The sequence below is a fragment of the Microtus pennsylvanicus genome, chromosome 5, assembly GCF_037038515.1.
Source record: "Microtus pennsylvanicus isolate mMicPen1 chromosome 5, mMicPen1.hap1, whole genome shotgun sequence".
In the NCBI taxonomy this organism is placed as follows: Eukaryota; Metazoa; Chordata; class Mammalia; order Rodentia; family Cricetidae; genus Microtus; species Microtus pennsylvanicus.
This window is the reverse complement of record NC_134583.1, coordinates 137079869-137095020: the sequence shown is the minus strand read 5'-3', so window position 1 is coordinate 137095020 and position 15152 is coordinate 137079869. Positions and strand designations below refer to the sequence as shown.

General features: G+C 44.0%; 1 protein-coding gene across 3 annotated transcripts in view; it reads left to right on the top strand.

The window, feature by feature from the left end:
* Shtn1 (shootin 1) overlaps positions 1 to 15152 on the top strand; it is a 103412-nt gene that overhangs the window by 79538 nt on the left and 8722 nt on the right. For 2 of the 3 annotated variants that reach the window (XM_075974546.1, XM_075974545.1), the window contains exons 15-16: positions 3845 to 3965; positions 8592 to 8781. The exons of the other annotated variant lie outside the window; for it this stretch is intronic. In XM_075974546.1, the coding sequence (XP_075830661.1) occupies positions 3845 to 3965; positions 8592 to 8781 (311 nt within the window). The remainder of the gene's footprint in view (positions 1 to 3844; positions 3966 to 8591; positions 8782 to 15152) is intronic. 3 annotated transcript variants of the gene reach the window in all.

Here is a 15152-nt window from a genome sequence, read left to right as displayed (position 1 = left end):
CAGCTCCTGTTTCTGATAACAGAGCTGTAATAGACTGACCGAGTGTTTGCACGGAGGCAGGAGAGTGGAACGCCTGACACCTACAAGTAAATCTGCACTTCCAGCCTATGGTGGCCTCCTGTTGAGGGGACTGGTTCCCATCTGCTTGTCCTCATATGCAGCCCTGGCTGGCTTGGAACTTGACATGATCTTGTCTTTGCCTCCCAAGAACTGGGATTACAGGCGTGGACCACCGTACTCTTTGTATAGGGTGTTTGAGATTCTATTCCAAGGCTTCCAGTCTCCTAACTAGGCAAGCATCGTATCAGCCGAGCTAGAGTTCCAGTTCCCTGAAAGTCTCTCTGTCCCCTATTTCATTCTCGGAAAGTGCATCCTGCCTGCTGGTGAGCATACATACCACCTGCTCACCTCTGGCCCTGAGTCTCTTTTCCTAGTGGGAGCTGTGGCTGGTGGGGTTGCTATTGGCTCCCCTCTCCAGCAGTCACTAGGAAGTGCTTCAGCCCGAGCTCTATTTCAGACTCATTCCAGCCCAACCCCAGTTATTATGCATAGTAAATCAACAAATGCAGGCGGAGGAGGTGCGGGAACAACCCCTCCCGTTTGTTGTTACTAGGCTAATTAAGCATCCTGTAGACATGCACATAATGACGGTAAACAGCATTGTTTTCATCAAGAATGACTTTAAGCAGTAGACTTCACACAGAATGGTTTAATTAGTTTGCTTTAGTTTTAAGTGAGTGGGATTAGCCCTGAAGAGCATGTATCATTGGCTAACAGTGGTGGTCTACCTACAGTCAGGGATTAGAACACCCCCAGGACGCAGCTATTACCCTGTGAATCCTATGATGGGAAGACTTTGTTGACCAGGGTTCTGCCCCCTGTGATAGCCTCCTTTGTTGCTTATTCAAATGCTAATTCCTGTGGTTGAGAACGTCCCTGGTACCCTATGAGAGTGAGAAAGAAGAGCAGTTTTGGTCTTGAAGAGTCAACCATATTGTTTGACTTATTAAAATTTTGATTTATTAAAAAATCAAATATCTATGTTTGATTATAAAAAATGCATCAGTGGTAGATAGGGGTTGATGGTAGCAAGTTTAATAAATTCAACATCATCGTGTGCATGTGTGTACTGCACACATGGTAAGCTTCTGCTTTATCACTGATTTACATCCACAGCTTAAATATTACTTTTCAGTATAATAGCCACTATAATTTTATATTACTTAATGCAGGTAGGTTTGCAGAATTTTTACTATTTGTGAAAAATATTTTTAGAAAATTCTTTCATCCTTGCCCAGGTTTGTTCTTAGACCTCTGTCTTTTCTGATATTCATGTATCACTCGTCGTAATGATTCTGGAATAATATTTCTTTGCATTAATTTTTTTTTTAAGTGGACTCTGCTCCTGGTCCTTTCCCTGCCTCATTGTCATTTAAAAGCCATTGTATGAGACTCTGGTAATTTCCAAAGAACAAGCAGATACAAATTCATCTGCAGATTTCTTCTGTAGCTCCAAGGGACACCGTTCTGAGCAGGTGCAGCAATTGTTGGCCAGTATATATTGGTCACCTGGCAGTTGTTAGTATGGTGATATTTTTAACATGCGAGGTGACCGCTGAGTGACAGTGGTGCTTTGAAGTAGTTAGACTATTATTTGGGGTTTCGATCTTCCTCTAAAACTCAAGGCTTACCCCTGGCTTACTGTGGGACCCGACCACAGCCCTGAGCCTCACTGGGTTCCATTGCTTGTAAAGTGAGGTGACTGTGTGTACCACATGGCTTCTGAGCCTGCTTCTGGCTGGCACGTTTTATGAGTCCAACAGAGAAGTCAGATGCAGAAGTAGACTAATCTCGGGAGCTTAACTAGCCAAGCTCGTCTTCATTTTACTTGAGAGTCATGCAGAAGCGTTCTGTCCTCCAGCCGCCAGTGCCTCTAAGCTTTATTCCTACATACATAAGCTGCATCAATCATACCAGTCAGTAAATGAACAAGGAGTTGGGGGTTCAACTTGGAAAATGATTATTTTGGCACCCGGCTCATGATGGCCTGGATTTCGGGGGAAATAATACTGCTATCCAAAGGGAGAGCTGAAGGGTCATGGAAAAGATAAATTTAATAACAGTAGATAGCACGTAATTTCCTTTCCAACAGCCATTTCCACTGGGGAAAATGATACAATGGCCTTGAGAGTCAGACAATCTGACTGCGCTATAAGTTATTTCCATAGTGAGAACCATACGGTTTTTAAATAGCTACTCACAAGTGTTTCAAATGGTAAGTTTCCTAGAAGCTTAGATAGAAATAATGTGGGGATGCTTGTTCTTTGCATTCTTTTCAAGTGTGTGGAAAGTGGCCATTCATTCTCTTTAATTCCCAGGGCCAGTCATATCTCACTGTATTGCTCTAGCAACAACTAGATACAGGCCTACAACCCAGTGAACCAAACCATCTCACTCCTGAACTTAAATGAGCTGTTACAAAATTACAGGCCTGTTCCGTCTGGATATTTTATAAATTTTTGTAGCAAATGAAAAGCAAAATGTTGCATTTCCAGGGAGAAAAGTGCCACATGCCTGAATAAACTAAGAATCTTTTTCAAGCATGTCGGCTGGAATCAGTTCATTAGGCAGCTAACAGCAGCCACAGGCTCCTAGCCTTGTGGGCTACCCCACCCCAGTCTGTGTCTGTAAACAGGTATGGTCCCTGCTTAGAGATAATGAAAGCATCATTGTAACCTTTCTATGACAGATTTGTAACTATCTGGTTTCCACAAGGAACTTTTTTGTTGTTTTATGGTCTAGAGATTTTCCATGCCTAAACAATAGGATTCTGAGAACCCTTCTGGAAACTGGAAGCTAGGAGGGAATAGAAATAAAACCTGTAGCAAGTTCACAGCTGATACAAAGGCTGTGCTGACTACAATCCCTACTGAACCAAAGCCTCTTCTCACCCAGACGTGCAATCGGGCAGGTTGTTGCTTGCTCCTCTGATTGTATCTTGTGTCTTCTGATCTCCCCAACCCTGCTTATGGTACAACTGAGGAGGAGCACTTCATCATGAGCTACACACTCACCTCAGATACTCGAGTGGGGAAAGAGATGGGAAGCTGCTCCCCCTCGTCATAGACTTCGAGAAGGACCTGGATAGGGAACCATGGCTCTCTGGTCTTTGTCTTCTCAGAAAGCCAAGGCCAGTTCCAGGAGGAGCCTAACCTGATGGTCTTTCGGTGCCTGCAGTATGTTCTGGGCACTGGAAAAGTGCATCTGTGTTCTTGTTTGTCAGGACCATGGAAACCAGTCCATCCCTATAGGACCACAGCATTCCTCTCCCACACCAATGTCACTGTAGCTCGGTAGACCACTGGCGGCCTTATGTGCCTGCTTCTCAGCCACAACAGTACCACCTGATGTGCAGCCAGGGTCACTCACTCAGTCGCAGGCCACACAATTCTCTAGCTCCCAGAGGATTTGTGCTCAGTAGTTCACGGCTCCTGTCTGAAGATACCCTTCCAAGGTGAGTGAAATATACTCATTCTCTCCTTCTTGGACACCTATCGGCATCTTCATCACTTGTGGGCAGTATCTCCTTCCGGTTGACCTTTGCGGTCATCGGCCTACGAACTGGTCTTGTATTGCTTGCTCTTCTGAGATGAAGTGACAGTCACCACCATCCTCAGCATCTTTTTGAGTACTTTGAGGATGTATGAGCACATTTGAGAAACCCATATACGTTTGTGTGTAATTTGTTTTGTTTCCTAGTTCTGTTCAGATTTTGACGATGTTTTATTGTTTTGCATTTTATGTTCTTTTGCATATTATATTAACCTTTTTGTTTTTGTTTTAGGGGACACTTAACAAATCCACTAGTTCGAGAAGCTTAAAATCCCTTGGCCCCGAGAACAGTGAAACTGAGTTAGAGAGGATTTTACGTCGCAGGAAGGTGACGGCAGAAGCAGATAGCAGTAGTAAGCCACTTCGAATCTTCCGTGCTCCTTCTCTTCTTCCTTTAAACCCCTTTAATGCGAAATCATCTTTTAAAAAAATCAGTATTGAATGTTTAGGGGTTTTTTTTTAATGTGAGTGAGAAGTACTGGCTGGGCAAAGAGTGTCTGTGGCACCTCTTGGGATGCTCACGTGGGCATCAGCCTCTTTATTTGTAGATCTGACCTGGTTAGTGTGGGAACAGGACAAAGCCCCTTATAAAGACATTCAGGGTGGGGTTTTCATACATGTATACAAAGTGTTTTGATGATATTCACCCCAGGTTCTTGTCCCCTCCTTTCCACCGATCTTGTTTTTCTAGCTTATCACCCTTCTGTTTTCATGAGTTTTGTTTGCTTTTATAGTTTGGTTGTTTACATGTTTCATTATTGCTGTGTGTAGGAGTATCAGTCAGGGGGCGTTGTTTACAGGAACACGGGCAGCTGACCAGTGGCCATAGGGCCCAAGACCATTCTCCTCCTTCCCTGTGGGCCTTAAGCCCTTCCCCCGTCAGGGTGGATTTTGTCAACAGTGCAGTGTCAGGTGGAGGGTTTGGAAACAGGCATCCTGAGTTCCAGCCCCAGCCTGCCACTTGCCCATTGCTGTCCCTAGGCCAGCTATCCAGCCTTTCCGTGCCTCAGTTTCTCCGTGTATCTCTAGTGACTTTGTGACATTATTCTCGAGATGAGGTAGTGCCCTGCCCACCCCCACTCTGCCTGGCACAGTTAGTTTTGCAGCTTTAGTGGGAATTACACCTCAGTGACAGCAAACACAGAGAAATCATCTGTATTTTTCATACCCATTTCATTCCTGGATCTGACTGGACCACCCGGGGGAACGACTCCTGCTCTGCCCCCACGAGTGAACGCACCGTCACCACTGGGTGTTTGAGTCACATCATTATCCGTGTCTTACATCGCAGGATCTGCTCCAAACTTTGGGTGGATGCAGTTGTCTGAATGATTTTGGCGATGGCGATTAACCGAAACCTTTATGAAGGTTCCCCATGGGAGCTAGCCAGGAAGCTGGTTCTGAAAAACCATCACAAAGGAAGACTAAGAGTCAGCAACCAGAGGTCCTTGGCTGAGCTTTTTTTAAGACCCAGCTTGGTCAAAAACAGTCCTTGCGAACGCTTAAAATCTATAAAATGTTGAATCATATTGACCAACTTGACATGGCAAGGGTTTTGTTTGTTTTAAAGACAAGGTTTTGCTATATAACCCAGGTTGGTCTTGAACTCATATGACCTTCCTGCTTCAGTCTCTGTAGGGCTGGCATTATAGGCTTGACCCACCCTGCCTGGCTGAACTTGTTAGAATATTCTCAATGGAACCATGATGGTCAAGCTCTACTTTTCATAGGGATTGACTCAACTGAGTGATTCCTCAAATCAGAATTGGCCAGATAAGCAGTCAAACTTACAAACATAAGAGTCATCCGTCCGAAGAGATAGTAATTACCTCCTGAGTTTAAACCCCAGAATCCATACTTTTAAGTCCACGATCTGTAATCCAGCGATGGGGAGGTAGAGACAAGTGGATCCCCACACTGCACAGCCAGTTGAGCCTCCAGACTGAGCTCTAGAACAGTGAGTTACCCTACTTCCAAACAGGAGGAAGGACATTGACATAAAAATAGTAAGTGTGTAGTCTGATTTGAGAATTCTACTGATAAATGGCATACAAGGAGTTCCCACCCTGCAAACAACCTGAAAGGGACGTAAGGGACATTAAAGGGGTATTCAGAGACAATTTTTATGGTTTTACTAGAACTCAGCCACCTCACCTCATCCATTTGGTGACTTCGTGCCTTGACAGCCTTCCCAGAATCCCACTAAGGTTCTTCTGTAGGTCTCTCTACTTAGGCTTTACTCTATGACATTTCCACGACTGTGATTTATATTGTGTGTTTTGCTCCAATCCTTCTCTTTTCTCAAAAACATTTCCATTTGTGGATTAAGCCAGACACACACATCACTCATTGCTTCAGAGTTCATTTCCAGCAGAAATGAGGAAGCACTTTGGTTCCAGTCAATATGGAAATAGGAATACTTCCAAAAGTGGAGGAAGGAACACATTTTAGAGACACAATAAGAATCTTTCATTTTATTTATTTGTTTGATTGATTTTTTTTTTGCCAGTGTACAAATACTCAGTGTCCCATTCCAGGAAAATTAGAATAAAATATAAAAATCAAATAGAGTTGGGGACTAGGGATGTAGTTCAGTTAGTATAGTGTTTGCCTGGAGTATATAAAGCCCTGGATTTGATCCAAGGAACCATACAAACAGTATGGCGATACGTGTCTGTAATCCTAGTTTTTGGGAGGTAGAGGCAGGAGGTCATCCTCAGCTACATAGTGACTTGAAGGCCAGCTTGGGCTACATGCAAGCCTGCCTCAAAAATTTTTTCAACCCCTGAACGAAGAAATATGATCTGTTATTGGTGAAGTAGACAGTCAGAACACACTGAGGGGTGAGTTGTAATTAATAGCCAAGGGGGGGAGAGGAAACAAGAAATCTGACAAACTTTTGCTCACTATCTTAAGACAAACAAATCCCTCTTTTCCCCCTTCAATGGGTCACAATTTTCCAAGCATGAAACAGAGTTTGTCACATGAAAATTTCTCTAGAGCTCATGAAATGACAAGGTGAAAATTCCATGGAGAGAGAAGAAGAAGGCCGCCAAACCCGCCAGGTGTGGGACAGGAGGAAAGTAACAGAGATCAGTGCTGCACAGGCTTGAGTCTCCTGCACAGGGCCTGTGACATTGCCCTTGCAAACTACGACTTCTGGGAAATACGGGAGGGACCAAGTGGAGGAAGGAGACTTGAGGAAGTAGCCAGGCTTTGTAGACTCAGCCCGGGCTGTTGAGCATCTGCCCTGGGACTCGGTGCTGTCCCCCACTTCCCCAACCCCCAGCCTGGTGGCCCGCCAGACTGACAGAGAGCAGCAAGAGGACCTTAGGAAATACAGAATGCAATAATCAACGTCGCAAACACTGCCTTCTTCATTTCTTTTTGTATATATGGAAAACAGGAACCCAGCTCACTGCCCCCCTTTTTAAGTAGCTGCAGACATAGAAATAAGCAGCAAGCGTTTGCATTCAGAAGGAGATCTTCCCACAAGGACAGTCTAGTGCTGCAGTCGAGTTACCAAGGACAAAGCACCTGAGAGGAGGCAAATCTTGAATTAGACTTCATATTTCCCAGAATCCTCTTTGCTTGATCTTTCTGCCCCTCTCTTTTGTCTTCCACATCCTCTTGCAACACAAGGCTTAGTGTAGCCGGAAGGAAAGGGACTTTTTAAACAGAGCCCTAGGGCATGACACCATCCTGTCTGCCCAGACAAAGTAAGAAAGTCACACACCGTCTTGGAGTTGAACTAAGGGAGGAGTAGTTGAATTGCTGAGCCCATTTTCAGTCCCTCTTGGGTTCTCCAGACATTTTCACAGCCACATGAAAGGTATGACCCCAAAGCTAAATTCCTTTGGGATTTGCTAACATTCTGTATTGTGTAATACCAGATTGGGAGATGGTTCTTTTATATTTTTTTGAGACAGGGTCTCTATGTAGCTCTGGGTCACCTTGAGCTTTTGCTCTTGCTGCCTCCACCTTCCCAGTGCTAGGGTTCCAGGTCTACACCACCATGCTCCATCTGCGCTGGAGATGGAGCCCTTGACTCCATGCTGAGCAAGCACTTCTCCACCTGAGCGGCATCGTGACCCTGTGACAGCATTGGTCTCCCAAGTCAGCCCTCTTTTCAGGCACCCTTCAAGGCTGTCTTCTGACTTCATTTTGACATTATTTAATTTGCATATGTGTGACTTGTGTAATCCGGTTGTTAAGAGCATTCTTTTTTTTTCTTTTGAGGTAGGTGTTCTTTATAGCGTGCTACCTAGCGAAAACTCAAGGTGAGGCTTATTAGCTTCAGCCCAGGAGTTCTGGGATGCTGAGCCAATACTTTCAGTAGCAAGTCCTAGTGTAGTCATTAAATCCTGTCCCAAAGAGCAGCAGAGACCAGAAGGTAAACAGCCCAAACTCTTTGCCACTTAATTTTTATAATCTTGTGTCTGTATTTTTAAGAGGCAATAAATCCACTTACTGCTCATTCACATTAAAATGAAAATGTTCATAAAAGCTGTTTAATGCTTAAGAAGTCTTCATGAGCCTTTTAGAAAGAACCTTTTGACATTGGTCCATTTTCTGTTTGAAATGTAGAGCTGAGTTTTCGGAAGAATTAACTCTTGAGAGGCAAAATGGTTCAAGCAGGGCTGTCAGAAAAGCCATATTTGGAAATAAGAAAGAGTGCCCATAATTGCAGTATTACTAAGGACCAGTCAAGTCAGTGAAGGGAGTGTGACCTGGGATTTTGCAGCCTCTTAAATGTCTGCACACAATTTCCCAGTGTGGTCCAGGTGCCCTGAAAGCTAGACTTGTTCCCAAGCAAGTAGACTGGCGGTAGGGACTTTCTTTTTCTTTTAGCATGTGCTTAAACTTTTTTTAACCAACTTGGCCTCTTTGCTTCCTATGGTCATTTTCAGCTAATCTTTCATACCGTTAATAAGCATCATACAGAATTATTAAACTTGAGGTATGTGTTTGGTTTTAAGGTCCTACTGGGATATTAGCCACCTCAGAGTCCAAATCCATGCCAGTGTTGGGTTCTGTATCCAGTATAAAAACAGCCTTGAACAAGAAAACTCTGGAGGCAGAATTCAACAGCCCGTGTCCCCTAACACCTGAGCCAGGTGAAGGGCCCCGTAAATTGGAAGGATGCACGAATTCCAAGGTTACGTTTCAGTAAGTAACGATGCTCTTTATTAAGTAGAATGTAGACGAATCTGTCATGACTATAATATGTGTTTATTTGATCTGTTGCTCTTCAGAAGACTTTGTGGCCTTCCAAACCCTCTTCCCTCTCCTTTGAGCCAGCTTCTGCTTCTATGCTCCCAGCTTGGTGATTTCCTTCAGCTCCAAAGCAAACGCCACACCTACTGGACTGGCCATCCATTGGGTTCTCCTCCTACACAAAGGGGTGACCAGGCTGATGCTTCTGCACCAGAAGACACCTGTCTTTAGTCTGTCACTCTCTGCGCCTCCTTGACGTGAAGAAGGTACTAGATCTTTCCGACTCCTTTGCAGCCTGCGTTTGTATAGCCTTGGAAGGTGTGTGTGCTTCATCCTGGTCTTTCTGGAGACAGACTGTGCCACATACAGGGTTATCTATAGAGACCAGCTTCCAAGTGGCTCTCTGTCAGGGTTAATCCTGCTATTGACCGTGTTGCAAACCAGTGCAGTAGAGGATCAATTTGTTTTATAACAATGGCAGGCTCCATTTGAAGTCAGTCTACACTTGTACACTGATTCTCGTGCCAGGGTGTCACCTAGATTGTCACTTAATGAAAAGGAAGAGGTGAGGCCAATCAGATCAGCCGAATCTTGTAATCACAGTTAATTAAACCTCTGATTTCCTGTTCTGTCAGGAGAGAAAGAGCCCTTCCTTTGTAGTTTTCGCTGTCTTAGCTTTAAAAGGTGAAACCTGGACAAATGAAGTTGAGATTCAATTTGGATCTATTTTTGCCAACTAGTGTTTTCTTCCTCTCATGCTCTTCTCTCAGTGGGGCCCTCGAGATCCCCCTTCTTTGGAATGAATGGCCTTCTTTGCTGATTTGCAGTCTTACCTGATCTCGTTGTGGTTTCCTAAAGCATGTCTTCTCACAGTCCTCTTGCCTTTCTTTGCCAGGAGCTGTTTGTACATCTCCCAGAAAGATGATCTGTATTCATTCTTTGCCTTTGCTATTAAGTTTGTTTAACACCTAATTTGACATCAGCAATCTGGCAGCATTTGAACCAATATCCAGACACAAAAGCAATTTGGCAGAGACAAGTTAGTCTCTGAGAAATGCTTCAGAACGGGTGTATAGATTTTTTCCCTCTTCACCATCTCGCACAGATAATCTTAATCAGAAAATACTGCTACTCCTTCCTCCTTTTGTGTCTGCCTTTTATTCTCCAAAAGTAAGTGGAAATTACATTTCCAAGAAAGGAAATGAAATAATTGCAGGCCCAGGGTCTGCAAAATGTGTGTTGAATTGACAGTAAAAAGGATCAGCGTGTTGACAGAGAGATGTTAGATGCCAGGAAGGCCAATGTGGAACTCAATTTATTTCTCATCTTGCTTGTTCAATGACTGCTTAAGAGACACACTGCAACTTAATTTATCTACTTAAAGCACTAATCTAAGTATTGTGTGTGGCTGTATTAACTTTTAAACTCTGTAACCCGATGCTTCTGTCTTCCGTTCTTGGATTGTTTAGCTGAGATAACCGGTGCCATGTGTTTTCATATTGACAGTCATTTTGTAAGAAAAGCATCCTTTTCTGAAAACCCCTTGCTGCAGTACAGCTGGACGAAATGACGCAGAATTCTGTGAATTCGCAGGCTCATTATTCACTTCCCTTACTTACATGTAAACTTGGCTTCGAGATAACGGACAGGCTTACCTGCAGGTTCTACAAGTGAAAACGTGTGTTACCAGCCAGGAAAACTGCTTAGGAACCAGAGGGGTTATTTTCAGGGCTATGTGGGACTCTGACTAATAAGTTCATTCAGTTATACTAACCACTATGGTGTTTGTGGCCACCTTGCCCTACCTCATGGACTTGAGCAAGCGTGACACTTAGAGATGAGATCATGTGTGTGTTGGGCGGGCGGGGGGCAGGAGCACATGCCGTAGTGGGTGTGTGAAGGTCAGAAAACAAGCTCAGATGCCAGTCCGCACCTTCCACCTTGTTTGAGGCGGGCTCTCTTGTTCACTGCTGTGTACACCAGACTGGCTGGGCTGCAAATTTCAAGGGATTCTCCTATGTCCACCTTGCGTCAGCACAGAGTGCACACAACAGAATCCAGCTTCCCAGAGGCTCTGATGATCCGAATTGGGTTCGCAAACTTATTCAACAAGCCTTTAATCCACCGATTCGTCTACCCAGCCCTTCGCTGTTTTTAAATTGGCTTCTAAGGCTACAATTCAGTAATGGCTTTCATTGTGGTATTTTTCTACATATGTATCGTGTACTTCTTCCTGTTAATTAAGGAGTTTTTGAGCTCTAGTAACTGCCCTCCTTCGTTTTGGCGGTGACATCACCACCATGGTGTTTCTGGTGAGTGGTACTCCCAGCTCTTGACAGGATTTAGGGAGGATGTCTGTCTTAGTGGCCTCTAATACATATGATTGATCACCCCAACTTTACACAGGCGTGCACACTGCCTCACCGTAGCCCCTAATACCCTCCCCTCTCTTTCTTCCACTTAAGCCTTTTTTTTTCTATTTATTTATTTATTTATTTAAGGCTTTGTGGGAGCCTAGGCAGTTTGGATGCTCCACTTAAGCCTTTTCATCCAGGTTCCATTACACTTGCGGCCTGGTGCTCACACTGCCTGCTCTCCGGCCTCCTATCAACACGACCGTTTTACCAGGAATGCCCTTCCCTGTTGTGTCCTTCACGTCAAGGTCCTGGAAATCTGACTGGGGTAGTAAAGAATACACAGGCAGAAAAGCTGGCATGGGTTGGTGTGTGGACTTTGATGGAGGGCACCAACTACTCAAAGCCTGGAACTCAGCTGTGTGTGGTTTGTACATGCAGCACAGGGAAGGGGTTGGCTAGTACCAATGGGAGGTCTCTGTAGACAGGAGTCTTAGGTTGTAAACACTTGGGAGGAGGAGGCTGCATAGATTTTGATGAAGTTGATAGGTTTTGTGCATAATTGCCAACATTCCCACTTAGAGAAAGGATTTACCACGGTCTGAGCTTCACCGCAGGGGCAAGGCTCTGCCAGTTTTCTGTGGGTCTGAGGACTGGTCCTTGACACAGCCGTGGCCATAGCAACACTGTACATCACTCTGGATTTCATTTTTTTTTTTTACACTCAAGGCTTCCTCAGCTCCCCACCCTTTCCCCATGGGTACAAGGCTAGCGTACCCCTCACACCCTAAGTTTTTTCCTCAGGGATCAATGTTTCAAGGTAGTCTCCCTGACCACTACAGTCAGAGTTGTAGCCACATGTTCCCCTACACCCTGATTTCCCACATCCTACTTCATTTTCCCCACAGCAGTTACTACATGCTTTACCGTGTAGATTATTTCTCTCCCTCTGAGGAAATGTAAACCAGACGAGTATAGGATTTTTGTTTTTGTTTGTTTTATGTATTTGTGGTATTTCACACACCACGAATGGTGCCTGCCAGATGGTAGGCCCTCAATAAGTGGATGGATGAAGAAGCATGTTCTTTAATTTTAATAAAGTGGTCAAATATCAGCTGACTAGAATAGCATATAGCCAGCATTTCCATACCACAGGCATGCACAGACTGAAACGTAAGACTTCCTTGTGGGTTGGATTCTCTAGAGTCCAAGGAGTTGTGTGCGTTTAGCTCAGTGCCGCACAGCTCCATTGCTGTACCGCCTCAAGATTAGTCATCAGATTCCACAATGCACGGGTTTAGCACAAAGTCCCAGCTACGCTCGCCCAGTTGGTTCAGTAGGGCTGGAGTGTTGGCTGACTTGCCAGTGGGTAAGTTAGAATGCACAAGTAGAAGCCAAGGAATTTCTGCGTAAGAAAACTAAAAGCCTTCAAGCCACCCCTGCAAAGTGTAATCAGCATGTGTGGATTCAGACAGTTAAGTATCACTGAGTTAATGGCAGGTAGGCATTTCAGTATTTCAGAAATAGAAGCAGAAGTTCAACAGTAAATATGAGATTCCCAAGTGCCTGTTTGGGTGACCTTGTCCTCCATCTTAATTCTGTGCAGGGTGTCCCAAACATTTTAAATCTGTTGTCACCAAAATGTATAAATTGGGTGTTCTCAATAGATGCACATGTGCATTGTACTGGGAAAACACGGTTTCAGGAAAAGCCCATACCACTCCATCGTGTGTGCTTTAGTTAGTATTTCTTCTTTGTCAATAGATATTCACACTAAAATAATACATATTGAGAGGAATGTCCAAACCTTAGTAGCAGGAAGTATTGAGACTAGGGGTGGTGAAACCATTTTTTCAGTTTGGGGGCTGAGGATTTAGGGATTTGCTTCTATAATGTTTAGTCATTGATACTGTTTCTCACCAACATTCATTAAACCAGGTATTTTCATGTGTTCTTTTATTCATCCCAAACCTATAGAATGGACATTATTCCCATTTTGTACATGAGAAAACAGTGGCTCAGTGAAGTAAATAAATCACCCAAAATTATGCTTCTGCTTAATAGTTATTAATAATTAATAACGTAACTCTAAATTCTGTAAAGCTCATGCCTTTCAAATCCCAGTAGAGCACATTCAGTGTATTAAGAGGTTAGGGAAGAGAGGAGACTTACATGAGATGTTCCTTGTAGAAGGTAGAGTTTCTGCAGTTAAATTGCTCCTTGAAGCCTGCTCTCTGACCGGACATACTCATAGATCATGTCAACTTTTTTGTTTTGTCTTCCTACATCCATCCTGAGCAATGGGAAAGTTCTGGTGTTTCCCAGAACTGCAAAGCATTCTGAAACAGCCACTCTGGCTAGCGAGTAGTCTTAATGAAGGATTGGAAAGAGATTGTTCTAATTTTTCCATACCGCCAATAAAAGGGCACTCTTCAATAATATGAAGATAAGCTTGGGAAATCGGTCTATCACAATACCAACTATTTTAGTCTTTTGTTGGTTTCCTCTTTTGCGTGCACGCATGCACGCATGTGTGTTGCGTGCATGCTGATGCATTGCCTGCAGAAGCCAGTGAAGAATATTGAATATCTTTTTATCACTCTCCACTCAACGACTTTAAGACATGGTTCCTCGTCCAGCCAGAAGCTTGCCATTTTGACCAGGAATCTTGCTGTCTGTGCTCTCTCCTGCTGAGTCACAGCATACAAAGTTATCTCCAGCTTTTACTTGACTGCTAAGGATTTGAATTCAGGTCCTCATGCTGGTACAGCAAACACTCCTGTTACCCACTGAGCCACTTCCACAACCCTCCTTTACACAGTTTTTAAAAACTGTCCTGGATGTTTCAAACTTGCTACATTGAATATATCTGCCTCTGAGCAGGGGATCAGAAAGGGATGTTAGTAAGTGGTAACATTCTACGGGGATGTGAGGGAAAGCTGTGTTTTTGATCATCATCATCATTATCATCATTTTGTTGGGGGTTTTCAAGACAGGGTTTCTTTCTTTCTTTCTTTTTTTTTTTTTTTTTGGTTTTTCGAGAAAGGGTTTTTTTGTGTAACCCTGGATGTTCTGAAAATCAGTCGGTAGACCAGACTGGCCTTGAACTCACAGAGATCCACCTGTCTCTGCCCCTGAGTGCTGAGACGAAAGATGTGTACCACCACTGCCCAGCTGATCATTATTTTCAGTTTATGGTTTGCCTTTTTAGAAGTTTGGTCTGGGTCTGAAGTGTATGTATGGTATTTGTGTGTGTGTGTGTAGCAGGAGTGGAGGAGCATTAGTCTTCCATGTGGAGGAAAAGCTGAGCAGATCTCACCCATCTCTACCTCAAAAACCAAGCGGAGGTGTGAGCATGTCCTGCTGTTACCATTTTTGTTTTTCCTCTCTGAACCGGCCTCATCTGGAAGTGACTCTGCTGGTCTGAACTGGGCTTTGTCTGCCCATGAATTACTTTCCCAAAAGTGAATATCCTCCAAAGAGTTGCAATTAAACAACACCATCCCCAAAGTCGACTATTCATTTGCGACTTATGCACTGAAAGTCAGAGTCACACGGAATCCCACGACTGGAGAGTGAGAGGCAGTGATTTCCCAGACTGCCCCTCTTCTCAGTTCCTGGAGACTCCTCCAGCCAACACATTTCTAAAGTGTCCACTCTTCTGAGTCCCAGACCCTCCCACCCTGGAAGCTTCGAGCTCTTTTAAATATCCCTTTGAGCCACCAGGCAGGCAGTTAGCTTGCTTTTTTGTTTGGGAGGTTCAACACAGGTCACTTTCTGCCCTTGGAGAATTAAAAAGAAAGAAAATCACAAAACCCATGTAGCAATTATAGGACTTCAATTTCAATAGGAAAGTGTCCTTTTCTAGTGAAACCATTTTTTATTTTAATTTACATTTAATTTCCTGATCTGTGGTATCTCTAAATACCTGTGACATTTGGCCCCATACAGATCTATTCTAGCAAGAGC